The sequence below is a fragment of the Zootoca vivipara genome, chromosome 5 (genome assembly GCF_965207765.1).
Source record: "Zootoca vivipara chromosome 5, rZooViv2.hap1.1, whole genome shotgun sequence".
Taxonomy (NCBI): domain Eukaryota; kingdom Metazoa; phylum Chordata; class Lepidosauria; order Squamata; family Lacertidae; genus Zootoca; species Zootoca vivipara.
In genome coordinates, this window is record NC_142588.1 from 44755753 (window position 1) to 44783729 (window position 27977).

The 27977-nt window shown below is 41.2% G+C and overlaps 1 protein-coding gene and 2 non-coding genes across 3 annotated transcripts; all 3 read left to right on the forward strand.

Annotated features, from left to right (window-relative positions):
* The first annotated feature begins 61 nt into the window (after positions 1 to 61).
* On the forward strand, positions 62 to 27977 carry EIF3A (eukaryotic translation initiation factor 3 subunit A). The gene is made up of 22 exons (XM_035137844.3): positions 62 to 158; positions 3927 to 4117; positions 4457 to 4593; positions 4923 to 5086; positions 5797 to 5996; positions 7131 to 7339; positions 7510 to 7681; positions 8140 to 8244; positions 9257 to 9355; positions 11220 to 11336; positions 12696 to 12881; positions 13334 to 13681; positions 14120 to 14224; positions 14344 to 14457; positions 15008 to 15130; positions 16321 to 16474; positions 16945 to 17129; positions 19279 to 19373; positions 20730 to 21658; positions 24952 to 25120; positions 25581 to 25774; positions 26726 to 27977. The coding sequence occupies exons 1-22, from the start codon at positions 110 to 112 to the stop codon at positions 26953 to 26955; spliced, it is 4275 nt and encodes a 1424-aa protein (XP_034993735.3). The 5' UTR covers positions 62 to 109; the 3' UTR covers positions 26956 to 27977.
* On the forward strand, positions 8733 to 8862 carry LOC118096675 (small nucleolar RNA SNORA19). Its single transcript, XR_004693954.1, has one exon. It is a non-coding gene; the product is annotated as a small nucleolar RNA SNORA19 (small nucleolar RNA).
* On the forward strand, positions 10894 to 11025 carry LOC118096674 (small nucleolar RNA SNORA19). The gene has a single exon (XR_004693953.1). It is a non-coding gene; the product is annotated as a small nucleolar RNA SNORA19 (small nucleolar RNA).

The following is a 27977-nucleotide window of genomic DNA, read 5'->3' on the forward strand; positions in this document are numbered from 1 at the left end:
TCCGTGCGCGGGGCGCGTCACGTGACGCGCTCCATTTCCGGCCTCGCTTTGCTGCCTGGCTGGGCTCTCCTTGGGGCTCGTTGCCGTGTGAGGAGAAGCCGTCGCCATCATGCCGGTCTACTTCCAGCGGCCCGAGAACGCCCTAAAGCGGGCGAACGGTGAGTGCGGGGCTCGGGGCCGCTCGCCAGCGGGGCGGGGGAGGGCCCGCCTTCGCCTCCGCGCCCCGCCCGTGCCCCCATTATGCTTAGTAATGGAGGCCGTGGCCTAGGCTCCCGCCACACTTGGGAGGCCCAGGCACCCGCCACGCTGACCGCAGCACGGCCTCGCCCTCCTCCCCGCGCTCTCGCTTGGGGTGGCCGGCCGGCCCCGTCAGGCACGCAGCCGAGGCGGAAGGAGGGGTGGTGGTGAAATGGGACGAGCCGCCCTGTTCGTTCTTTAGTAGGGCAGACACGAGGCCTCTCTTCTCCTCGTGGCGGCTCTTCTGACTCACTTCCTCCGGTTTGAGCCGAGGCTTGCGCGCGAGGGGGTGTGAGCGGGGAGGGGTTTTTCTCCCCCTCTTTTGTCAGTAAATAAAACACATTTTTAAAAAGTGCCTCCCTAGGCAGCGCTTGTCTTCAATGGCTGTTGCGTTATACCTGTTCCCAGTGGCCAGGCTCATCACAGTTTATCCCACCACCCCCGAATAAATAAACAAAGGGCGGGTTTTTATCTCGCGTAGGCATCTTTGCGTTTCGAAATCCCACTCGCCCTTAAAACTCGCACGTTCCCTCCGTTTCGCTATGAATTATGGCCTGCGCCAGAATCTTGGTTTAGCTCAGTTTCTCAGTGGCGTCGATGACAAATCTAGCCACAGCGCTGCAGGAAATGGGCGCTCATTCTCTGCCTCTGTATCTTCCCCCCGCGTTGCCCATTTTTAAAAATCATTAAATTAATATGGTTCATTTTGAGTCCCCAGAGCATGCACTGCCTGGTGTGATGTGAAAGTAAATATTTGGTCTTTTTCAGAGTTCACAGAGCATCTGATGATGCAGAACTAAGCATATGGTACAAAGGTTAGGATTAGGACAAGAATTCTGACCTATCTTTGCTTTCCAATGTAACTTGGAAGGTCTCTACTGTTAAGCAGCTGCAGTAAACAAAGAACCATTATTTAAAGGAGTTACTTATAGTAGTTACTTTTATTTATAACACCGTGAAATGTCATTGTGAAAACTTAAGACAACTGAACAAGATGTAATTTCATAATAGATTATAAAGTTTTAAAGCAATATTCAGGAAGTTTGTTGCTACTGTGCTTGATACATCTCATTCCTCCCCTCATCCTTTTCTTTGTCTTTTATGTAGTGCACTGAAAATTACAGTAACACAGCTCACTGTATTAATATGTAGGGAAACAAACACACCCACTTTAAAAGCTAATTTAATAACCAAAATACTGGTAAGAACCAGTTTTAAATAGTAGGGCTGCCTGTTAGAGTAGACTCAAGCCAAATTCTGTACCGAATATGTGAACATATTATAATTTAATTAAAGCAGGTTATACCGGTATGTACCTAATAAATACAAGAAAAGTTTGATAAAAACCATTACTGTCAAATGGAATTAGGTCTTGAAATTTCAGTTAATTTTTTAAAAGTTTTTTTAATTAAAAAAATCATTAACATGCATATTACCATTATGTGAATTATTCAAATCTACTTACTTGATTTTTCCATTTCCTACATTCAGGCCATTCAGACTTTACACCAAATTATGGTTTGATTTATAATGCCTGTCTTGCCCACTTTCTCCCCTCACACACTCAGTAAATGCCTAATCCTTGTTTGTGGCAAACCAGGGTTTGTTGCTATGTGGAAACAATAATTTGTCTGTTGGACATAAGTACAAATGATGGTTTGCTGTGGACAAGGATAGGAAGCTACTAAGCATGGCATGCAAATCAAGTGGGAATGTACAGTCTAACCATGGAGTTTGCTGTCATGTTGGAACATATGCTTCATCTACCATCTGGCAATTACTTAAAAATATTGACAGAATACATATTTTTTTAAAGCTTCATTGCATTGAATGCTTTATGTTACTAATAGTGAATTCAAGAATAAGTGGCCAGAATATTAATCTTGACATTGTTTTGGGATTCATAATTTTTAATGTTTTTTTAGAGCCAAGAATCTCTCAAACAAGAAACTTGAAAATGTATTAATTTCAAAAGTCAAAATGTGATTTAAATAATTTTAAAATCTATTGATTGAAATCAGGTTTCTTACGTTGACAATAATACATTTCTTCAACAAACATGCCATATTTATTGGTATTTATAGCAATAAATAGTCATTTGTCACTAAATAGGGGTTTTATACAACCAAAGAGCATAATTCAGAAGCTTTGGCCATACATCCCACATGCTTTTTGTGCTGCAAATTTATTTTGGCTTGGAGAGGAGTCAGATTTCTGTTGGTCTGTAAATATACAAGAATAGTAAGCAAGATTGTGTACTGGCTGTTGCTCTTCATGATAACACAGGCTTTCTGGCTTACTGTGTTCTACTGAGAATGAACAGCATGTTGGCACACCCTACTCAGTTGCTTCCACTTTGCCTCCCTGGTACAAGTGCAAGTCTTGGCTTTGTGTTACATACAAACCAGGGATCATGGTTTGTTTCTCCATTGCAAGCCATGATTGACAACAATCATGAACCAATGGTTTGTTGTTGCTTCCTGATCTCGTATATCTATCTATCTATCCCTGGTTATCCCTGTAATACAAAGCCAAGATTTCCTGGTTTGTTCAGCCATTTACAGCCAGGGAAGCAATCAGGCAGCACACACCAGCTCATTGTTCATGATAAACCAGAATGTCATATAGCAGATTGGGGTTGACTTTTAATTCAACATGTATTTCAATTCAAACTGTAATAAGTATTTGTAACTTGCCAGAAGCGAGGTATGGTAGTTTTTGGAGTGTTCTCATTAGATGGAACATAAGTATTCATTCGTTTTAGTTTGTAGAGGCATAGATATTCATATTTGAAACTGAAGATATTGCAGAACTCTTATAGTTAAAGAACAGAAATGACAACAGTTTGTAACTACAAATTGTATCACTTCCCTTATTATTCTAGAACACAAAACAATGCTTACTAAATGTTTAGCCAATCCGTTGCAACTTTTCCTTTTAAAGTGAAACAGTTTTACAAAGAACTGTTGCCACTTCACCATATTTCTGTTTTTCCTCCCTAGGAGACTTGAACAGCCAGTTTGAGCTATCAGAAATAGCTGACTCAAATCCTTTATATTAGTTTCCTGAAATCCTTTTGAAGCTTTGTGAATTTGTGGGGAAATTCACAAAAGCTTGTGGTCCACAAAAATGTTTACTAGCATGCTGATACACATTTTTTTTCAAGTAATTTTTGACTGTCAGTGTTCTGCAAAGTATAAAATTAGACTGCTCCCCCCATTTTACAGAAGTTGCTCAACCTGATTCCCTGGAGGTGATTATTACTTTAAAGCAAGCATGTCCAACAAGTAGATCATGATCTACTGGTAGATCACTGGATGTCTGCGGTAGATCACTGGTAGATCATTGGCTCCCCCAAAGAAGCTGAACAACTGCGGCTCCCCTAAAAAAAGCTCAAACATTTTACCTTCCCCCTGAAAAAACTCATGGGCCTTCCTCCTTCCTAAACAAAGCTCAACAACTTTGACCTGAACCCCCAAAAAGGGGGTAGATCACTGCTAGTTTTTAACTCTGTGAGTAGATCACAGTCTCTTGGGAGTTGGCCACCCCTGCTTTAAACAATACTATGGAAAATGGCTCGCTATAGCAACTTTCCTCTGTTTCACTCTGAAGCAATCAAAGTATTATTAAAATGAAAGTACTGTACCTTATTGCAGTATGTATTAAGAGTCATAATTTATTTTTCTCAGAATTTCTTGAGGTTGGGAAGAAGCAACCTGCTCTTGATGTTCTCTATGATGTTATGAAAAGTAAAAAACACCGAACATGGCAAAAGATCCACGAACCGATTATGCTAAAGTACTTGGAGCTCTGTGTGGACCTCCGGAAGAGCCACCTGGCTAAAGAAGGCCTATATCAGTACAAGAATATCTGCCAACAGGTAAAGGCTTAGAAAAGTGTTATCATATTAATAGTATGATATTAAAAACAATCATTATAATAAACTATATATTTTTAGATGTTTAGTAAAAATGTTGATGGTTCTGTACTATATATGGGACTTTATAAAAGCTTGATAGGGTTAGAGATAAGGAGCATATATCAACAGTAGAAACCTTTTGAATGAATTGTAGCTGCAGAAGTCATTTGTTCTCAGATGCATTGCCACACTTCATTATACTGTCACAGTTTTATATTTATATCTATATATATTTGCATATAAATAACTTCACTTCATGTCTAAGCAAAGTTATTTATAGCCGTTCTAATTCTGATACAGGTGAACATCAAATCCTTGGAGGATGTAGTTCGGGCTTACTTAAAACTAGCAGAAGAAAAAACTGAATCTGCTAAAGAAGAGTCTCAGCAGATGGTGCTAGATATTGAAGACTTAGATAATATTCAGACTCCAGAGAGGTAGGTAACAGTGCTGTGATACTTTTTGTATGAAGCTTAATTTTGTATTATGCATACATATTGAAAAACACTGATGAACTAATTTATGGTTTTGGGTGCAAGCTGAATTCTTTTGGCGGGCTTATGTCTGACTCAATCAAATCAACTTTCACCTTGATGTGGAAGACTAAAACAAGAATTGCATTCCCGTGACTTTGAAAAATGCTTTCAAAGAATGCTGTTGCCGTGTCATTAGAATTTCATTCTGCTGCTTGATATGCATCTTGTCGAGAGGAACATGATAAAAAGATTGTGTAGAATAACATATTCCTTTTGTTTCTTAATTTTAGTGTTCTCCTAAGTGCTGTGAGTGGGGAAGACACTCAAGATCGTACTGATCGGTTACTTTTGACTCCCTGGGTTAAATTTCTATGGGAATCCTACAGGCAATGTTTGGACCTTCTCAGAAACAATTCTAGAGTGGAGCGGCTTTATCATGATATTGCACAACAAGGTAAAATCTGGGGTGGTTTTTTTTTGTAAGACCTATGCAGTCACTTTTTAAAGTTCTGGGATCTCTTATAGATTGCCTACTTTCAGCAGGTGCAGGAGGGAGCATTTTGTTCTTTAAAAAGAAAATTGGAAATCTTGGGTTAAAATATTTTTTATAATAATGATTCAACTATTATCTGACTTTTTATTAAGGAAAGTAAAAAGCAATAAACCTTTTTAAAAGTTAAGAAAACAAAGTGGTTCAAACAGATAAATTTGAAGGTTAGAAAATATTGTCAGTTTGAACTGCAGGTCTGGTTAGTGCAGCACAGTAAGTCAACCTATGACTTGCCAGGACTGCATGAAACACGGTCCCAGAGAGGTGTTGGCAACTGCTTTGCTGTTTCCTGGTGTGTGTTTTTTACCTCTGCCATTCTGTACAACATTAAGGTTTGATATAGTGTGTTGTCTGCACCTAGCTCATGGTTAAGTGGTTAGTGAGTAGAGAGCTTAACCGTGAGCTCAGATTTGGATAGCATGCTAATCCAAACCTGCATGGTTCAATGTGGCAAGGAGTAAACATGACTGGTGAGGAGCAAAGCAGCTGCAAGCTCATCTCCAGTAGCTCGTACTTGCACGTGGTCCCAGTAAGCCATACTTCAGTTTATTCTGTTGTGTGAACAAGGCCAAACTGACTTAACTGCTTCCAAATGCCATAATTTTATCTTGCAGCTTTCAGGTTCTGCTTGCAATATACTCGTAAAGCTGAGTTTCGCAAACTCTGTGACAATTTGAGAATGCATTTGGGTCAGATCCAGCGTCATCACAATCAGAGTACAGCTATCAATCTCAATAACCCAGAGAGTCAGTCAATGCATTTGGAAACCAGGCTTGTACAGTTGGACAGTGCTATAAGCATGGAACTGTGGCAGGTATGTAATTACACAGTTACTGAGGTACTGACAGTCTCTCTTTCTGTTGCCAAATTCTTTTAAGCTTTACCTTCTGTTTTATGCTTTAAGGGATCTGGTAATATAGAGAGCTGTACATAAATAACAACATAAATTTATTAATTAATAAAGTTTTCTGGTAAAAGTGTGCTTAGGCTCAGAACTTGGGATAATGAGCATACCAGGACTGGGGAACTGTTTCTGCTCAGTGGACCAGATTTTAATCTCCCCTGCAAGCCAAATTTGACAGGTGGCTGAAGCCTGTCAATCACCTGGCATCATAGTGACATCAGGTGCCATGTTTTGAAGTCCTGGTTGATGAGACTTCAAAGCACAGTGGGGTATTTTAAGCAGCCCTTTGTAAAAAAAAAACTCCTGTGCTGCTGTTTACAAAGGTCAATCAAAGAGCCCCCATCCTGTTCCTTTGAAACTAAACAAAATGAAGGTTTTAAGGAGCAGTGCAGGGATGGGTACAAATGGTGGTCTAACAGCTCCCATAATGCTGCTTCAAAGCTTTACAGACAGAGGGCTTGAGCACAGTGCTGAGAGGGGGAAGGCTCCATTGAACAGAAACTATTTCAAGCTCCCAGTTGTTCCTTTGAAGCCCCACCGTTACCTGACCCACAATTGATATCATATGGGTGGGCGTGGCTTCCCCAAGATGTCCTGGCAGGCAATGCTTGGTTTGTTGGCTGGAAATTCCGTGCTTAGATTTATTTATTTATTTAATAACATGTTCGAAAGCACGTCAAAGAGCAAGGAGATAAATAGGTACCGCTCCAGCAGGAAGATAAACGGCGTTTCCGTGCACTGCTCTGGTTCGCCTAAAGCAGCTTAGTCATGCTGGCCATATGACCCGGAAGCTGCACGCCGGCTCCCTCAGCCAGTAAAGCGAGATGAGCGTCACAACCCCAGAGTCGTCTGCGACTGGACTTAACTGTCAGGGGTCCCTTTACCTTTACCTTTATTATTATGCCATTATTCAGGCAGACCACACAAACTAGGCCTGTTACTTTACATTGTATGAGGTTTCCATATATCCCTCCCCTCCAACTTGTTTGACATGCCGTTGTAGTGTAACATGATTTTTTTTTTTTTTAAAAAAAAAACTTTCAGGAAGCCTTCAAAGCTGTGGAAGACATACATGGATTATTCTCCTTGTCCAAGAAACCACCAAAGCCCCAGCTGATGGCAAACTATTATCACAAAGTTTCTACTGTCTTCTGGAAATCAGGAAATGCGCTCTTTCATGCATCCACACTTCACCGTCTTTATCATCTCTCAAGGGAAATGCGAAAGAACCTCACGCAGGAGGAGATGCAGAGGTAGGAAAACTTGTTTGCGGGTGCGTTTTTAAACTTAGAAATAGCATCAGAAGTGTATTGCAAATGGTTGGTTGGAAGCTGGATTTAAAGCTGGTCAGTTAGGTCATTTTAGGTATGGCATCTAGAATGGAGGCTAATGCAGTTCAACTGCTTAAATCTTCTGTCTGTAGGATGTCAACGAGAGTCCTTTTGGCCACTCTGTCCATTCCTATAACACCTGAACGAACTGACATTGCTCGTCTTCTAGACATGGATGGCATCATTGTTGAAAAGCAGCGGCGATTGGCAACTCTGTTGGGCCTCCAGGCTCCACCTACACGAATTTCTCTCATTAATGATATGGTAAGCAACATTTCATAAAACATTTCTATGTAGTTTGCATCCTTGATTAAAAGGAACTTTTGTAAAACTTGGAGAAGAAATTCAGAATGATGTGAATAGTAAACAATGTGAATGAAAATTAAAAGTTTCATTTGTTACCTACTTTCCCCCTCCAGTCCCAGTCTAGCTGTAGACTACAGCAGCAACTGGAACTCCTTAGTGCTGTCCATCTACAGTGGGGCATATTTCATGACTTTGGCCTTGCTTCTCCATAAGATCTGTAAATGTGACATTCTAGGTGTTTCAGCATGTGGAGATGTATGCTCCGTCACATTAATTGCACATGAAGAGTATGTTTCTTATCTATCACATTTTGATTATTTTTTTAAAATTGTATTTTAGCTAATCCTTGAGATGAAGCATTAAGTGTTACAGCTTGTTTGATATTTACTGTTAAAAACATTCATAATGTCTTATAGGTGAGATTTAATGTTGTACAACATGTTGTCCCAGAAGTAAAGGAACTTTATAACTGGCTTGAAGTAGATTTTCATCCACTGAAGTTATGTGGCCGTGTATGCAAGGTAAGTCCTGAAATTTCATTCAGAAGTATGTAATTTCTGTGTGGTTGACACAATTCACACAAATGTTGATTTATAGTAGATGTGTGGTATTTTTTAAGTGCTTTTTATGTCCAGGCTATTTTATGTCACTATTAATAGCATTCCAATCTGTTTCTAGAATTTCTAACTGCATGAAAATGCTGCTTGAATTTCCATTCATATGAATACTACACATTTAAAAGCAAAACCTGGTCATGCAAATGGAAAATGCCCTTTTGCAAGAGCAGGTTCCTAGTTTGTATTTTAAGTGACTAATAGATGCTTCTGATTTGAAATGGCATTGTACAACCAGAAAACAGCATTAACTGTTGCTTGCAGTGTATTCTTGTACATGTTTACAGGGAAGTAAATCCCATAGTATTCAAGGGGACTTTTTGCCTAATACATGTGTGCTTAAGGTTGTAGCCTTAGTTGACATATATATGTAATTCTCCAGAGTTGTACAGGTGAAGCACGTTTCATTGTCTTTCTCTTAATATTTATAAGAACAAAGATATTTCTGATGTGCTAGATAATAGGTGAAGGTAAATTAGCAGTGTGGCACACAATGTCACCACTGTCAGTCACCTTCAAACACAACTTAATACACATTGTGTTAGGAACACTTTAGTGATTGAACTAAGTAATAATTTTGTGGCCTTAAAACAGGAGGAGGTATATTGGATTAGAGAATATATTGGGTTGAAAAAGTTTAAGGACTTGCCTTAATTTTCACTCCTTGTGTATTCTTGAGTATACCCTCCTGTGTGCATGTTGAGCCCCAAAGTCCCTAGTTTTTGGCTATAGGCATTCCCATAATCTTGCTAATTGGAAAAATATACCTCTTAATATTGAGAAGATTTGCATGTTTCTGACATGGTATGGAAACACTACTGTGCACTACTGTGAAAAATTGGAGGGTTGATGCAATTTAGTGAGGAAAAGGTATTGTCTGAACCAGCTGTGCTATCTTACAATCTCTAATTCTGTACAGGTGTTGAACTGGGTAAGAGACCAATCTGAGAAGGAACCAGAACTGCAACTATATATCCCCCATCTTCAAAATAACACCATACTCAGGCTGCTTCAGCAGGTATGATTGCAAAACAAGAATCTTCAAAGTGGAATGTGCAGTTGGAGTGAATGTTGCAGAATTCCTAAATTCATCAAGATTCACTCAACTGCACAAGTGAGGAGCTTGGTTGTGACTCTCAGGGTATTCCTAATGTCATATTTTTATAAGTTTTGTTGACCAATATGGGTGGGGCACCTAAAGAGCCCCATCGCAGTAGCCTTGCTCAAGGACTTCTACTTGGTCAATGGTTTTTTCCACCCCTCTCTTCACCCCACACATTCTCCACGCTCCCTGAAACTGACTTGGGGTGGTGATGGTGAGGAGAACCACTAGAGCAGCACACAGAAGGAGGAGAGGAGAGGATCATTGTAATGTTTCTGCAGATGGTATATTCATCAGAGTGCATTGTTGAAGTCTACCCTATAAGTTGTGTGTTTTACTGTTTTGTTGTAATGCAAACTATCCTGGTATCATATGACTGGCAGGGTAGTGTTTTTTAAAAATAGAATGTTCTGTTCCTATGTATCTTTTAAGGATCACTTAGTGAAAGTTATAAGGCGCATTCTTAATTTAGTTGGCAGCTGTATGTAGTAGATATTGGACTTGTTCCTTGATTGAACTCTGAAATCTCTTAAATTAGACCTTATATTTGTCAGTTGCCTTTGACTCAGAGCTTATCTGTATCAATAAGGCACATGGTTCTCATACACTATCTTTGTAATATCTTCAAGTTCTGTCCATGTGATTAATGCATATCATATAGGGAATATATTACACTTGTAATTCTTGTTTAATTAAGGAGACATCACTAATGTGACACATAACCCTGTGGTCTACTGTAACTTGACAAGAAGGTGTAGTTACCAAAGAGTGGTGTTGGTGCGATGCCATTTTGAATAATGCATGAAACAGCACCAAAGAACCACATGCAGCAAACTACAGTCATACCTCGGGTTAAGTACGCTTCAGGTTGAGTACTTTCAATTTAAGTACTCCGTGGACCCGTCTGGAACGGATTAATCCACTTTCCATTACTTTCAATGGGAAAGTTCGCTTCAGGTTAAGTATGGACTTCCAGAACCAATTAAGTACTTAACCTGAGGTACCACTGTACTTTTTTCTCATATGCCCTATGGCCCTGCTCACTCAAGTGAACATGTGTAGGGGGTGGGATTATTGCCATGTAGAGAACCCCCACTTCCAGTTATATTGTTTGTATAGTCACTACCCATGCACAAGTATGCACAGGCTATGTATATGTGGCCTCCTAATGGAGTTTACTATTAGTACACATATGTGTAAAGACTACACAGGTGACTGAGCATAAGTTGGGGCTGGGCTTATTGCCTCACTTCCTCTTTGCATGATGGCTGTTTGGATCAGGCTTCTGACGCTTAACAGAAAACAGACAATGTTGCTATGCTCTGAACAAGCTACAGGAGACAGAAACATTGCCTGGGTTACAGAGGTACAACGCGTGGGTGATGGATCTACCTAGTTAAATAATATATTCTTAACACAAGGCTTTTGTAGTGTTTGATGTTTCAGTTTTCCAAATGCACATGTCATTGACCTGTTTCCTTTACAGTGGTAAGCAGTGTTATTTCTGATGTGCTAAAGGAACAGTTGAAGGCTAATTAGCAGCTTTGCTCCGTTGAGAGACTGCTGCCAGTCTCCTTCACACATAGTTGCTGCTTGGGAGAGTGAGTAATTCCTTTGAATAAACGCTTGACAGAAAATGTGAAGTGTTTCTTAAATGCGAATGATTATTCACTATTGTTGACGGTTAGGCTGTTGACTTAAGTTAATTGAGCTCTTAAAAATGCTTGTACAATATTAGGATGAATAATTGGAAAGAGTTGAATATTCATGTGTTACACAGGTGGCCCAAATTTATCAAAGCATCGAATTTTCTCGCCTGACTACTCTGGTTCCTTTTGTTGATGCTTTCCAACTGGAACGTGCAATAGTAGATGCTGCCAGACATTGTGATTTGCAAGTAAGTGCAGTAGCGAAAAACATCGAACGTTTATACACATTTCTGTAGTTAGATAAATCTGATTAAAGCTTGTTTAGTCAAACATAACAGTCACTTTTGTCTTTTGAATTCCAAACAATGAATTTCAGCACATTCTTCAGTGGTGGGGTAACCCACTTTAGAATATCCTCTGGCCTGTGAAGAGAATGAACTTTTTCACAAGTAGTCCAACAAAATTTCCTTCACCTGTGCAACCTTGAATGGTTGGATTGAGAAAAGATTGAGCCAAACTCTGCCCATACTGCAGGCTTTCCTGACTTCTCCGTACAGCTTGGTAGTAGTCCAGCTGCTCCTGACTCCTGGAACAGCATTCCCAGAACAGTGCAGAACACAACATTCCAAAGAATTAGGCGGGGCTGCCATATGCAAGTGAAAGTGCTTGGCTTCTCAAGCAAGACTTCTCTGATTCCCAGTCAATATGTTTTCTTGTAAAATGGTTGACTTTTATAATTCAAAAGCTACCCTTTTGGAAATATAGTTAGAAACCCCAACAGTTACAGAGCAGTTACAGCTGGTGTGTGTGTGGAAACAACGACAAAGGAACTGAAGCTTCTAAAGCCCTGCCAGGTTTAGGCAGAAAGAAGGGTAGAAGGAATGTTTCTCCCCCTGCCCCCCCTTCCTGACTTACTCTCTCTTATAATTTATGGAAATAAACTAAACTAGCTCCAGGGCTGACATAGTTTTTCCCTGTTTTATGGTTTTATTGGGGAAACACAGGGGCACAGGGGTTTTTATGGTGACAGGGAGGGGCCATGCAAAATCTGATCTCTCTCTCTGAAGGCAGGCATCTCTTTCTGCCATTGGAGAGGGAGATTTGAAAAGCCCTATAGACCCTGGGACACCATTAGTTTAGATGCATCAGTTAAATCATGGTTCTAATCATGTAGCATTGTTTCTAGTTTGCTAGCATTGTCTCTGAGCTTGCCAACTGCAGTTTTTATCTCTTATGAGAGGTATTCCCTCTGTGTGTAAAAGAATTGAGGATTCTGCCTCTTAGAAAATGCTTGCTTGGATAAATGTGTATGTAATCTAATAACGTGTTTTTAAAGATTTTTTCATCATATCACCATATGCACATTTAATTATTGAACTAAATCATATGATAATTTAGCTAAGATTCATTTAATCAAGAAGTAATTTCAGTTTTTAAGTATCATTTGATTTGAGTACAATTCAGAAGTCTGTTGTATACTGTTCTGATCTCAATTTTAAATGGCAGTAACATAAGAAAAATAAGAGTTGGTTAGAAAGAATTTAAAAACAGCTGTAAGAAACTATCCTAAACATGCCCTTAATATCGAATTTCTGAATTACTCTTAGGTTCGCATTGATCATACCACACGAACACTGAGTTTTGGGTCAGATTTGAACTATTGCACTCGGGAAGATGCACCTCTTGGCCCTCAGCTGCAAAACATGCCATCTGAGCAGATCAGGAGCCAGTTGACAGCTATGTCATCTGCCCTTGCAAAGGCTCTTGAAGTGATTAAGCCACCTCACATATTGGTAAGTTGCAAGCTTTTGATATATCTTTAAAAGAATACTGACGCTTTATGGGAAACTTGGTATGCTCAATCATGGTTTGAATATTTCTTCTCTTCCCTCCAATGCATGTTTGACTCCCCTGTTGCCTGTGTTCAAGTCACATGTCACCGCTGATGCACACTGCTTTCAGCCCTGGAAGAGTGCAGAGTGGGTTTTCACTCTCGGTGCCTCGGAACACACAAGCCCCCCTCCCCCCTGTACATGGGGAGTTGCCTATACTTACATGCATTACTTTAAAATATTTAGTGCTGGCATATTTATTCCAATACATATGTTTTTGAAGAATCTGTTCTGAGATGCAGTGGGGGGGGAACACATTAATAGTTCTGCAGAATTCAACAGTGCTTTTACTTTCCCATTTGTATTTTGTATTTAAATGGGTTTTTGTTGTTCTGCCTTTAACCATTATGCAGCTAGAGAAGGAAGAGCAACACCAGCTGGCTGTTACAGCTTATTTAAAAAATTCAAGGAAAGAACACCAGCGAATCCTTGCTCGCCGTCAGACTATTGAGGAAAGAAAGGAACGTCTTGAGAGCTTGAACATTCAGCGTGAAAAAGAAGAGTTGGAGCAGCGTGAAGCGGAACTCCAAAAGGTTCGCAAAGCTGAAGAGGAGAGATTGCGTCAGGAGGCAAAAGAGCGAGAAAAGGAGCGCATTCTGCAGGAACATGAGCAAATTAAAAAGAAAACTGTTCGTGAACGTTTGGAGCAGATCAAGAAAACTGAGCTGGGAGCCAAGGCCTTCAAAGATATTGATATTGAAGTAAGAAGCTTGTTGTTTTCCCCTGACAACTTGTTCATTGTAATCACTAGTGACTATTCACTAATGGGAAGTTTATATTGTAGAAAATACTGTATATTGAGTTTGACTTTTAGCCCATTTCTACATTCTAACTGTTAAGTCTGATCCTTCAGGGAGACAAATCCCATTTGAGCACCCTACCAGTAGCATCTCCAACTTCCCTGGACTAGGTTTCCTAACCTTAATCAAACAACTTGATTACAAATAATATAGTCTATTTCTGAATATTAGAATATTTTAATAAAATGGATTAAAGGACTAAAATTAAAAAAATAAAATAAAACAGTAGATAATGCATCAAGTGGGGAAGCTGCATTAAAATTAAAAACAAGAATGTGTGTTTTTATCAGAAATGGCAGTTTGATTTTTATTCTTTAACATCTAATGTCTTGACTATAGGATCTTGAAGAATTGGATCCGGACTTCATTATGGCAAAACAAGTTGAACAGCTGGAGAAAGAAAAGAAGGAATTGCAAGAGCGTCTGAAGAATCAGGAGAAAAAGGTATAAGAAAAAGATGTACGGTTAATAGCTGAGAACTAGGTGGAGAAACAGCATCTATTGATAACATTTGTGTGTTCCTTTTATGCTTAAACCTGAACAATCACATTTCTTTTCTTTAGATTGACCATTTTGAAAGGGCAAAACGCTTGGAAGAAATCCCACTGATTAAGAGTGCATATGAAGAGCAAAGAGTCCGAGACATGGAGCTTTGGGAACAGCAAGAAGAAGAAAGGGTGAGGTTTCTGAGAGTACTCTGGTGTGACATAGTTACTTAATATTTTTTCTCTGTTAGTTTCTAGAAATGAAATTCTCAGCTGATTATATAATTTATGAAGTAGACAATGTGAATGAATGATGTTCGGATATATTGCAATTAAGGAATCTCAGTCTGTTCTAGAACTCCAATTTTTGCCATAAAAGAATGCAAATCTTCTGACTGGAATAAATTGTGTAGCTACACCAAGTTCTAATGTAAATCATTAGAATGCTTTGCAACTTGCAATGGTGTAATAGCTAGAATCTATTTGGGAACCATGAAAACCACCATTTTAAAGGTGATCAAAGGGTTTATATAGACTTTGTTCCCAAGCTCTTTTTCAGTATACCATTGCTTAACAATAATAGGCCTACTGGTGTTTTTCTTTAACTGGTCTGCTAAATTTTATTGGCATCTAGACTGTTTAAAAAAAAGAGAGGCATGTGATGCCCATAAATTCACAAAAGACATTTGAAACAAATTGTATGCATCACTCTACTACTGATTTGGTTTTGTGTATGTCACAGATCACAACTATGCAGTTGGAACGTGAGAAAGCCCTTGAACATAAGAACAGAATGTCAAGGATGTTGGACGACAGCGATTTCTTTGTAACTAGGCTCAAAGAAGCGAGAAGATCAGTGTATGAGGTAAATCAGATTTTTGTGTTCTGACACACATGAGATTGCTCCTGAACAGAACTTTATAGAAAATGGAGTGAGGGATGGCACTGGCACCCTCTCTCCTTTGTCATTTTAGCATCTTAGTGTCTGTGCCTTTTTGATATGAGAGGCACCACTTATTACGCTTTACATCAGCAAAGAGGTGTCCTTTCTGATAAAATGATCTCATATAAAAAGCTTTATTTGTGTCTTCCTCTTGGTTTATTTCATTTGTATCCTTACCTTCCTCCAAAGATATCAGAGATTTCTCCCATTTTATAAGTTGTTTCTAAACTTTCAAAACAGTAGTTTTACATCTCTGCTCTTAATGTGGATTCCAGAACTGTTTAGAACCATAGAGTTGGAAGGAACCCAAGGGTCATCTAGTTCAACCCCCTGCAATGCATGGAACTCAGCTAAAGCATCCATGACAGATGGCCATCCAACCTCTGCTTAAAAACCTCCCAAGGAAGGAGAGTCCACAACCTGCCAAGGGAGACTGTTCCACTGTCGAACAGCTCTTACTGTCAGAAGGTTTTACCATATGTTTAGTCTGAATCTCCTTCCTTGTAAGTTGAAGCCATTGGTTTGAGTCCTACCTTCCAGAGCAGCAGAAAACAAGCTTGCTCCATCTTCCATGTGACAGCCCTTTAGATATTTGAAGATGGCTATCATATCTCCTCTTAGTCCCTTTTCCAGGTTAACCATACACTGTTGACTCCTGTTAAGCTTGTGGTCCACCAGGACCCCTAGATCCTTTTCACATGTACTGTTAAGTAAGCCAGGTGTCCCCCCCATCCTATATTTGTGCATCTGGTTCTTCCTGCCTAAGTGCAGAACCTTACATTTGTTCCTATTGAAATTCATTTTGTTAGCTTGTGCCTAGTTAGTCCAATCTGTTAAGGTCATTTTGAATTTTGATTCTGTCTGCAGCATTATCTACCCTTCCCAGTTTCATGTCATCTACAGATTTGATGAGCATCCCTTCAATTCCTCCATCCAAGTTGTTTAGAAAGACGTTGAACAATGTGCCCAGGAGTTGACTTTATGTTAGCTGCCAAGCTACAATTAGTCATTAACACATGTAGACACCAGATAGTTGGAGTTCATGTTTGAGCATTCATCCTGTAGGTTGCCTGTAACATGTCTGGAGTTCAATGTATTAATATGTATTTTAGGAAAAACTTAAACAATTCCAAGAAAGATTAGCAGAGGAAAGGCATAACCGCTTAGAGGAACGCAAAAGGCAGCGCAAAGAGGAAAGACGTATTGCTTATTATCAGGAGAAAGAGGAAGAAGAACAAAGATTGCAAGAAGAGAAGATGCTTAAAGGTAAACACTAAATAAAAGGCTATTGCTGAAAAAACACCCTTGTTCTTTGCTGTGTTTCCAACAATATTTATTTTACTTATCTGGATATAGATGTACGATGGCTGCCATTAATTGAATTTTGAATTTCATTACTCATAAAAATAATAATTGGTAATATTCAGTGGTGTCCGTCCACTAGCAGAATGGACATTGTTTGTGGAATAGATTCCCTCTACTAGGCCCACTCAATATGATCTGGAGAGTTTGGAGACCCTGCAGAGCAGATTTGGGGACGGCATGGGGGGCTATGGGACAGGAAAGAAAAAGGAATTCCCATCACATGACCAGAAGTCTGCTTGCACAACATTGGCCCATTAAATTTTAAGCAGACATGAAATGCTATGCAAACAAAGTTGGTAAATGAGAGGACATATGATAGACATTTCAAAGATAGGATGGAAAGTCACTATCTGCATTAATATTTTGGGCAGAACAAGAAGAAAAAGAGCGTGCAGAACGTGAAAAACGTGAGGAAGAAATGCGTGAATATCAGGAACGCGTCAAAAAACTAGAAGAGGTTGAGAGAAAGAAACGCCAAAGAGAACTGGAGATTGAAGAGAGGGAACGTCGTCGAGAAGAAGAGAGGAGAAATCTTGAAGATCCGCTTTCAAGGAAGGTAAATTCTGTTTCCGATAAACTGACATTTCTAAGCAGAATCCAGTGTTGCATGAGCAGAAGTCCTGTGCAAACAACAGGACTTCACTTCTCTCTTCTCCCCTCTGCAGACCACCACATGTCTCCAAAATCTGCTGTGGAGAGTCCCTCAATCCTTTGAAGCATATTTTGAAACGTGGAGGCCTGGGTGGGAGGAGGACAGGAAGATGAAGTCTGTCGCGTGAGGAGAGCTTTGCTCTGCTTCCGCACAGATAGCATTGGATACAACCCTCCAAATTCTTCTATACTTATATAGGCAATAATTTACACCATCAATAAAAAAGTGTATGTGAAAGAACTCTACAAATTCAAGAATTCATATTTAAGTCGAGAGGGAAACTTTCAACGTATAGCTTTTGAGTGGACTCCAGTTTTGTGCCTTGGTGCTATGGAGGAGAAAGTGATTCCACCTTCTTGCAGCTTTCTATGGCACCTTCCAGCATGTTCTGGAGGGTCCCCTGACTCACTGCAGCTGAATTCGGCCAGTGCTGGGAGGCTACCAGGGTTGGGGAATGTATCCAAAAAAAACTGGTTCCCTTTTCTGTTAGCTGATGCACAAGGGCACCAATAAATTAACTGTCAACTGGCCTTTTAGTATCTTTATGATCATATGATGAGTATGAAATAATGTAGTACAGTATGAAGTTAATCAGGAGGGGGAAGAAGGATCAGGATCTGTTGCTTGGTGTTTGAGTAGTTTGCAATAGATCGAGTTTTTGACCGCTGTTTGTCTTAACAATAGTGGCAGCTTAAAAATTTATTTTACCTAAATTAGTTGGCTGAAAAAGAATGCCCAAGGGTGTGGTGGATAACAGGAGTGGATTCTTGTATGAAGAGATTCCCAAGCTTTCTTCTGTTATCAAAAAAATCCTGGGCTAAGCATATGCTCAGAGACAGTCTATTCCTTAAATCTTTTTGTATGTCTGCTCAGTTGAGCCACTATTCTGCACCAGTCTCTGGTTGGTGGAACTTGTGGTATTAGTTAAAAAAAAAAGTAGAAGAGCCTGTATGCTTGAAATCTTCCCACTGCTCAAGCACATAAAGTGTTTCCAGAGCTGTAGCATGTTGGTTTGTTGCAGCAAAGTGAACTCTGGTCTACAAAAGCTCATGTCATAACCAATTCATCAGCCTTTAAGGTGCCCCAGGAGTCATCTTTGTTCTTGTCTTAAGTATTGCTTCATATTAATATTACCCTTGGCTCAATCATTGCTAATCTTTTCAATGGATAAACTTTGCACCAGAAAATACATGCATTATGAAATTTTATAATGGTGAAAATGTGTGTATTAATCCGCATCATCTGCAGCCCTAGTAATTTCTCATTCTTACTCTATATGTAATTTTTCCAGTGGAGAATTAGAGGTCATCCTCACTTTACATATTGTAGTTGTCATGTCTGAAGGGTCCATTTGTATGTGAAATTTGGGATCTGTTCCTTTTCTCCTGCTTTTTAGGAGTAGGAAAAATGACAGAAGACTTTGCTGCCTTTTTTGAATGGATTGACTATTGTTTCCAGTTCACTTCTGTCATTCTTCCTCTGCCATATTTTATTCTAATTTGAACTGTCATCACCTTAGCTGTTCATTTGCTATGTTCTACAAAACATGGGTAGTGGTGGTTTCTCTAGTGGCTACCTTTTGCATTGATATGCTGTTTCTCAAGTTCGTATTCAGTACTGTACAGGTCACTCGGGGATATGTGAATAATTCTTACTAAATAACTGAGCAATTTGTTTGGGTCACGTTGGGACAAGGAGCTGTTATTTTACTACCTATTCCCCATCCCCTTTCTTGAGCTGTAACTAATAGTTCAGGTCCAGTATAATGCAGTACTTTGCACTTGTCCATGCTGAATATCCACCCATATATTTGTCACATGAGGTCTCATTAAATTTGTAATGCCACAGAATGCAATATATACTTTTGTTTTTAATAACTAGTCAAAAAACAAGTTTCACTGACAGATTAGTTCATAGGTTCTCAGTACGTTATTGTAAGTAAAAATAATGTCATGCCTATACTATTGTATTGAAATAAAAGCATGTGATATATACAAAACCACATTGGTTGGGTTCTTACTAACGGTACTTTTTATTTTTTATTTAACTGTAGGACTCTCGTTGGAGTGACCGAGAACCTGGTGAAAGCACCTGGAGAAGAAGTGCTGAGCCAGACTCAGAATGGAGGCGACAAGCACCACCAGAAAGGTATTGATTGGAATAATGCTTAAAGTGTCTACAACTTGTTAATGTTTCCTTTGTGATCCTGATGTCCTCTGCAAGGGTGAGTATTGTTGTAGACTTCACACAGATAAAATGGGTTGTATCCAACGAAATCATTGCATGCACAGAATGCAATAAAATTCCATAAGAATAGCAAAATTACATAATTGTTTATTTTGACAATTTATACACCGTTTAATGCAGTAGTCTCTTAAGGAGTCTACAGGGTTGATTTAATAAAGATTCATTGAAAGGATAAAATCAAAATTCTAGAATAAAGTCTTCAGTACATGCTGGACGTTCAGCAGGCAGAGGGCCAGTCTGAACTTAACTGGATGGAAGTTTCATAAAATTGGGTCCATAGTATTGAATGTACATCTCTGGGTGGATGCAAGTTGTGTGTCTAAGCCATGAGGGGATACTAACAGTGATTCTTCTGAAGACCTCAGGGATTAGGCGGTTCCTAAATATCCTGGATCCAAGTTGTTAAGGGCTTTGCAAATTAATACAAGAACCCTGTATTACATTGAGAAAGCAACCAGCCATTTGAATGAAAACCTTAGGTGTGCTGTTTCTCACCCCAGGTGAAGATTCCATTTGGTTTTAAAACAGAATTTGTAAGTTCAGTGATGTATACTGATTTCTTAAGTTTCCTAGCATATGTAGACTGTTGGATAAAAGTTTGTAAGTTCCCAGCCAGAGTTGGAAGAGAGCACCTGAAATATAGTTGGATAGGCCATAGCAAGGAAAGAAAAAAGATTATTTATAAATCTTTTATATTGATCAGAACTCGAACAGAATTGTCTATTTTTTTATATTTCAGCAACATCCATGCATCCTGACATTTCCTTTGAAATCTTCCAACAGTGAGCAGTCTCCAATGAAGTAGTTTTGTTAGTGCAGGGACTTCCTATCCCTGTACCTCCCAACAGCCCCCTCTGCCAAATGGTGGGTTGACAAGAAACCCAGAACAGATGTAGGGTGCACAGGGGAAGAAGAGGGAGGGGAAGTCCTGTTGTGCAGCCATAAGTACTTGGGCTAACAGAACTACTTTGCTGGATAATGCTTTCTTTTTATAATTATCCATCCTTTGTGACACCATTGTTCTTTAGGATCTTGTTACATATGATGCTTTATTTATCCTCACCACCCCAAAATGTCAAGCTGACTACTCAACAGGTTGCATGTTAGTTCTTACATGGAACAGATATCTTTATGGGAAATAACATGTGATGTGATGTAATTAGTACTACTGTGTAGAAGTAATATACCAAATGGCTTTCCAGACAACTGAAAACAAAACTTTTATATTAAAAATGCATGATTTTTCTATTTAAACAGAGAGTGGCGGCGTGGAGAAGCACGTGAGGATGAAAAACCTTTACGAAGAGATGATTTGCCTCGGCGTGGTATCTCAGAAGACAGAGTAGAGTCTCCTCGTGAAACACTAGAAGACAAAGTGCCGAAGCCGGATGTTGATGAAGACAAAGGTCCTAAGAAAGTTCTGGATGATGACAGAACAAGTTGGCGCTCAGCAGAAGACAAGGGCCCCATGCGTGGCTTGGATGATGACAGGGGCCCCAGGCGCGGGCTGGATGATGACAGGGGCCCCAGGCGTGGGCTGGATGACGACAGGGGCCCCAGGCGTGGGCTGGATGATGACAGGGGCCCCAGGCGCGGGCTGGATGATGACAGGGGCCCCAGGCGCGGGCTGGATGATGACAGGGGCCCCAGGCGTGGGCTGGATGACGACAGGGGCCCCAGGCGCGGGCTGGATGACGACAGGGGCCCCAGGCGTGGCTTAGATGACGACAGGGGCCCCAGGCGTGGCTTAGATGACGACAGGACCCCCAGGCGCGGGCTGGATGATGACAGGCCAAGTTGGCGCAACACAGATGATGACAGGACCCCCAGGCGTGGGCTGGATGATGACAGGGGTCCCAGGCGTGGGCTGGATGATGACAGGGGTCCCAGGCGTGGGCTGGATGAAGACAGGGGCCCCAGGCGGGGCTTGGATGATGACAGGGCCCCCAGGCGTGGGCTGGATGATGACAGACCAAGTTGGAGAGCTGCAGATGAAGATAGGCCTCCCCGGCGTGGGCTGGATGATGACAGAATGTCAAGGCGTGATGAAGATAGGGGACCATGGCGTAACACAGATGAAGATAGAATTTCAAGGCGTGATGATGATCGTGGACCTAGACGTGGAGATGATTCTAGGCGTGGAGAGGATTCCAGAACTGGACCTTGGAGACCATATGGTAAACCAGGTAAACTAATATAAATTGTAGCCATTCATTTTGTGTTCTGAGGAATAGCTGGCATACATTCTTTTTTAAGTTTGCACAGAAAATGCTTTGCATTCTGAGATGACTGCAGCAAACTGAAAAGTACCTCGTAATGTTTCTATTGAAAATGGTCTGAAAAGTAATGGCGGTAATAGAAGAATCTAAAGGGTTACATATTTGCAAGTCACAACCCAATAAGCGCCAAACTTCTTTACATTGCCATAGCTGCCAAGTTTTCCCTTTTCTCGCGAGGAAGCCTATTCAGCATAAGGGATAACTTGGCAGCTATGTACATTGCTGGCACTGCAGTATAAAAAAAATGATTTCTTTGCTCATTAATTGAAGGTTTCCCAAAGTGCATTTTTTGTACTTTGATTGCTAGGCACATTTAAGCAAATGACTAAAAAATGGAGATGATCTAATAGGTAGCACAGATTCCGGGAATTAGTTGAGTGCAAGTGTACTGGATAATTAAAAGGAAAAAAACACATTCTCTTCCTTATTCAAGGAAATCATAATAAAGCACATGTAAGCGTGAAACAAGTTATTCCACATTGTATTCCATTTATGCCAGATGTGTTCCCATCCCAGATATCCATAATAGAATGGGATTTTGCATGTGGAAACCTCAGTTGTGGTGTGGAATCGTAAGAAATAGAATACTGTACAAACTCCTTGCATGCATGAATGAATCTTTATTTGTGTCAGCCATCGGCCATAGCAATAAAACAACAATATTATAATAATAATAATAATAATAATAATAATAATAATAATAATATATTATTTATACCCCGCCCATCTGGCCGGGTTCCCCCAGCCACTCTGGGCGGCTTCCAACACAACACTAAAATACAGAAATCCATCAAACATTAAAAGCTTCCCTAAACAGGGCTGCCTTGAGATGCCTTCTAAAGGTCTGGTAATTGTTGTTCTCTTTGACCTCTAGTGGGAGGGCATTCCACAGGGTGGGTGGTTCCCTGTAACTTGGCTTCTCGTAGCGAGGGAACCGCCAGAAGGCCCTCGGAGCTGGACCTCAGTGTCCGGGCAGAACGATGGGGGTGGAGACGCTCCTTCAGGTATACCGGACCGAGGCCGTTTAGGGCTTTAAAGGTCAGCACCAACACTTTGAATTGTGCTCGGAAACGTACTGGGAGCCAATGTAGGTCTTTCAGGACCGGTGTTATGTGGTCTCGGCGGCCGCTCCCAGTCACCAGTCTAGCTGCCGCATTCTAGATTAGTTGTAGTTTCCGGGTCACCTTCAAAGGTAGCCCCACGTAGAGCGCATTGCAGTAGTCCAAGCGAGAGATAACTAGAGCATGCACCACTCTGGAGAGACAGTCAGTGGGCAGGTAGGGACTCAGCCTGCGTACCAGATGGAGCTGATAAACAGCTGCCCTGGACACAGAGTTGACCTGTGCCTCCATGGACAGCTGTGAGTCTAAAATGACTCCCAGGCTGTGCACCTGGTCTTTCAGGGGCACAGTTACCCCATTCAGGACCAGGGAGTCCTCCACACCCGCCCGCCTCCTGTCCCCCACAAACAGTACTTCTGTCTTGTCAGGATTCAATCTCAATCTGTTAGCCGCCATCCATCCTCCAACTGCCTCCAGACACTCACACAGGACCTTCACCGCCTTCACTGGTTCTGATTTAAAAGAGAGGTAGAGCTGGGTATCATCAGCATACTGATGGACACCCAGCCCAAACCCCCTGATGATCTCTCCCAGCGGCTGCATATAGATGTTAAAAAGCATGGGGGAGAGGACAGAACCCTGAGGCACCCCAGAAGTGAGAGCCCAGGGGTCTGAACACTCATCCCCCACCACCACTTTCTGAACACGGCCCAGGAGGAAGGAGCGGAACCACTGCATGACAGTGCCCCCAGCTCCCAAGCCCTCTAGACGGTCCAGAAGGATCTTATGGTCGATGGTGTCAAAAGCCGCTGAGAGATCCAGCAGAACAAGGAAACAGCTCTCACCTTTGTCCCTAGCCCGCCGGAGATCATCAACCAGTGCGACCAAGGCAGTTTCAGTCCCATGATGAGGCCTGAATCCTGACTGGAAGGGATCCAAATGGTCCGCTTCTTCCAGGCGTGCCTGGAGTTGTTCAGCAACCACTCGCTCAATCACCTTGCCCAAGAATGGAAAATTTGAGACTGGGCGATAGTTGGCCATATTGGCCGGATCTAAAGATGGTTTTTTAAGAAGCGGGTCTGGGAAGGCCCCCTCATGGAGAGAAGCATTTACCAACCCGCGAAGCCCATCACCCAGCCCTTCCCGGCTAGCTTTTATAAGCCAGGATGGGCAAGGATCAAGGAGACAGGTGGTTGGTTTCACTCGTCCAAGCAGCCTGTCCACATCCTCGGAGGTAACAGATTGAAATTGATCCCACAAAACTTGACTAGACAGGACTCTAGCACTCCCCCGCCCCGGCCCTGCTCCCATGGTGGAGTCTACCTCTTCCCGAATCTGAGCGACTTTATCTGCAAAAAACTTTGCAAAATCATTGCAGGAGATCATGTGGCCCGTACTGGGCCCGGATGGAGCAGGTGGTTCCGCTAAATTGCGAACCACCTGGAAGAGTCTCCTGCTGCTGTTTTCTGCAGATGCGATGGAGACGGTGAAGAAGGTCCTCTTCGCATCGCCATTGCCACTTGGTAGGCTCGAAGTTGAGCTCTAGCCCGTGTCCGGTCTGATTCAAAATGAGTTTTCCGCCACCGGCGCTCTAGCCGTCTCAACGACTGTTTCATTGCCCTCAGCGCCGGGGAAAACCACGGGGCTGTCCGGGCTCCATGCAATCTGAGAGGGCGCTTCGGAGCCAGACAGTCAATAGCGCTGGTTAACTCTGCATTCCAGCGGGCCACCAGGGAATTAGCTGAAAGGCCATCGACATGGGATAAAACATCCCCTACCACTCTCTGGAAGCCAATTGGATCCATTAAGTAGCGGGGGCGGACCATCCGAATCGGTCCCACCTCCCTGCAGAGGGGAAGGGTTGCGGAGAAGTCCAGTTGCACCAGAAAGTGATCTGACCATGGCACTTCTTTTGTTTCGCTTTTACTTAATGTTAGATCACCAACATCCATAGAGGTAAACACCAAGTCCAAGGCATGTCCGCGGCTATGAGTTGGGCCAGACTTATTCAGGGACAGCCCTGAATATACAAATAATAGAAATAAAAAGTCAATTATATAAAATACATGAATGGAAGCGCTACATTCTTACACTATTGAAATTAGTACACAAAAGTTCAGATATTTTGCTGTCAAATAGGTGGTTGGAGAGAACGAGAAAAGGCTCGTGAAGATAGTTGGGGCCCTCCACGAGATTCCAGACCTTCAGAAGATAATGAATGGGATAAAGATCGTGATGAGAATGAGAAGGACCGTGAAGTTGACAAGGACCGTGACCTTGATCGGGAAGATCGTTTCAGGCGTCCTAGGTTTGATTTCATTACTTTTAAATCATGTATGTAGATTGGGTTTCTCCTCCTCACCCCTTATGAACTGGGGTCAGGCACCACCACAAAAATCTTTGGGATATTGGACATCACATTTGGGGGCACTTGAACAATTTTGAATTGGTAGTAAGTAGCCAAAAGCAGGGCTTTTTTGTGTTAATTTGATGGGTTTTATGTCACCAAAATGTGCACTTGAGTGCTATGAGGATTAACTGTGGAATAGCTTGCAATATTTTTACCCACAAATGTTTGCAAATGCTTGTTTTTTGGAAAAAATGATTTTGAATAGTGCTATTATTTTTTGGGGGGAAAGTTTTGTTTTGTTCCAGTAACAGTTTGCATAAGAGTAGCTTCTGGGTCATACGGTTGATTTTAATTCATTCCCTTGAATGTGGAGTTAAATGCTTTTTCTTATTACTAAAATATATTTTTATAACTAAAGAGATGACGCTGGCTGGAGAAGAGGACCAGCTGAGGAAACCTCTAGCTGGAGAGAGTCAGGCCGTCGTGATGAATGGGACAGAGGTGGCCGTGATTCTAGAGATGACCGGGGTGGCCGTGATCTTCGAGATCGGCGTGTTGAAGACAGGGAAAGGAGAGGCCCGGGGCCCCTTCCCAGAACAGATCGGGAAGAAGGTAGACTTGTTTTCTGTAGTTGGGTACCCTAAATACAGGTCCCTTTCGGGAAAAGACAAAAGAAGCACACTTAACGGTATATATCATTGCATAATTGTGCAGACCCAGGGGGCGCTGTGGGTTAAACCACAGAGTCTAGGGCTTGCTGATCAGAAGGTCGGCGGTTCGAATCCCTGCAACGGGATGAGCTCCTGTTGCTTGGTCCCAGCTCCTGCCCACCTAGCAGTTCGAAAGCACATCAAAGGGACCGCTCTGGCGGGAAGGTAAACGGCGTTTCCGTGCACTGCTCTGGTTCGCCAGAAGCAGCTTTGTCATGCTGGCCACATGACCCGGAAGCTGTCTGTGGACAAACGCCGGCTCCCTCGGCCTATAGAGCGAGATGAGCGCCGCAACCCCAGAGTCGGACACGACTGGACCTTTACCCCTTTACTTTTACCTAATTGTGCAGATAGGGTCACAGTTGAGAACACTTGAGGAATATATTTTTAAAAGAAATGAAATTTGATGGTGTAGTAAGATATGATTTAAACAGGTAAATAAAAAATGTTTTTGTACTTAAAAGACTTGCAAAGTTTTTGCCCCTTAGCTTTGAACCTACTAAATGTTCTATGTTTTTAACATTGTTGGTTACAATAGGTATTTATTTTTCTATTCTGGGTCTTCAAATCCATAATTTATCAGATAATCAGACCTTCTATAAATCATGTTAACTTCTCATTTCAAAGCTATGTGGAAAGATTCATACAAGATCCCTCCCCCTCTTTTTTTTATTTAAAAAAAAAGTTCTATTTTTGGACATACTCATGAGTTTATGGGTGTCTCTTGCGAATTGCTATAAAGCTGTTTTGGATGGCCTGGATTCCAATGTCATTAAACTTTTTCTCTGGATTTGATGATACTAAAGCTCAGCGAAGGAAGCATAGCCATAATACTGTCTTTCCCCCCATTTAGTGAGCTCATGGAGACGTGGCGATGACAAAAAGGAGGAGCATGAAGAACGGGAAACTGTTCGGAGACCACCTGCTGCTGCTCCTGCTGTTCCAGCTCCCTCTGTGTCAAAAGAACGAGAAAAAGATGGTGAGAAAGAGAAGGGGGCCTGGAGAACAGAAAAAGACCGGGACTCCCTTCGCCGCACTAAACCTGAAGCTGATGAAGATGGGTGGACCACTGTGCGACGTTAAGTTCTAAACCTAAACATGGTTTTTATGTTGGTGTTTAGCATTGATTGGTAACAAATTATAATATTGGTGCTTTAACACTCTGAATTGGAATTCTTTAACAAAATTTTCTAGGTAATGTGAAAGCATGAAACTCTTACACGTGTGAAAACTGATCATGCACAGAACTTGCAACTAAAAGTCAGAAATTGAATACTGGTTACCTGAAATTTCAAATGTTGTATATGTCACAGATCACTTGGTGGTAAGAAATAAAAAAATATGAACTCAGTAGGTATCTTTGAGTGGCATGTATATCTCAATCAGAAAGAAATCAATTTTTATTTTAAGTAGCTCTTCACCTGAAAATAGGTATGGTCTGCAAAGTGTACATTTGAAACAACATTTCTAGTTACATGAAGTGATGGCTTTGTAAGACTACTGCCTAAAATAGATATAAGCAAACACTTTCTATTTGGGTATTTTGATGGCAAGAGTTTTTTTTTCCTGATGGTATTATACGAAGTCAGTATGTTTTGAGTTGCATACGATAAATGTTATGGACCTTTTAGCCACACGGGGGTTTATTTGGGTAGATTTTTCTTGAATGCATATACTTGTCAAGCCATTTTGCAGTCTTTGTTCTCACAATGAATGCCAGCACAGCAGTCTCAAAACAACAAATAAGGCTATTAAAATGAGAGCGTTTGAGAACAATCATACTGCTGACGTTTCAGACCCATGGCATATAGAGACTGCTTTTTCTGTTCATGGATAATTCATGCCTTTTGAAGCATTTATATATAGTATCCTATTTCAAGTATGTGGTCCGGAGGAACTGCTCACTCTTTCCTTCCTTCCTTCCTTCCCAATTTCTTGTCTTCGGGGTAAGTGATTTACCTTAAACCAAGTGCTTTGTAGTATGGGCTGGGTTGACTTCAATTTTGAGGGCAAAGTAGTAATGTTTATGATTGTTTTTAATTGAAGCCAACACAGAACTTGCTACTATGTGTTAACTTCAGTGATAAATAAACTTAACAAAATAA

What these genes read in the sequence shown, in the direction of transcription:
- EIF3A (XM_035137844.3), top strand. Translation starts at nt 110, where the DNA reads ATGCCGGTCTACTTCCAGCGGCCCGAGAACGCCCTAAAGCGGGCGAAC. An exon ending in TTTCTCTCATTAATGATATG is followed by an intron (nt 7,682 to 8,139) that starts GTAAGCAACATT and finishes AATGTCTTATAG; the next exon opens with GTGAGATTTAATGTTGTACA. An exon ending in CCAGACATTGTGATTTGCAA is followed by an intron (nt 11,337 to 12,695) that starts GTAAGTGCAGTA and finishes AATTACTCTTAG; the next exon opens with GTTCGCATTGATCATACCAC.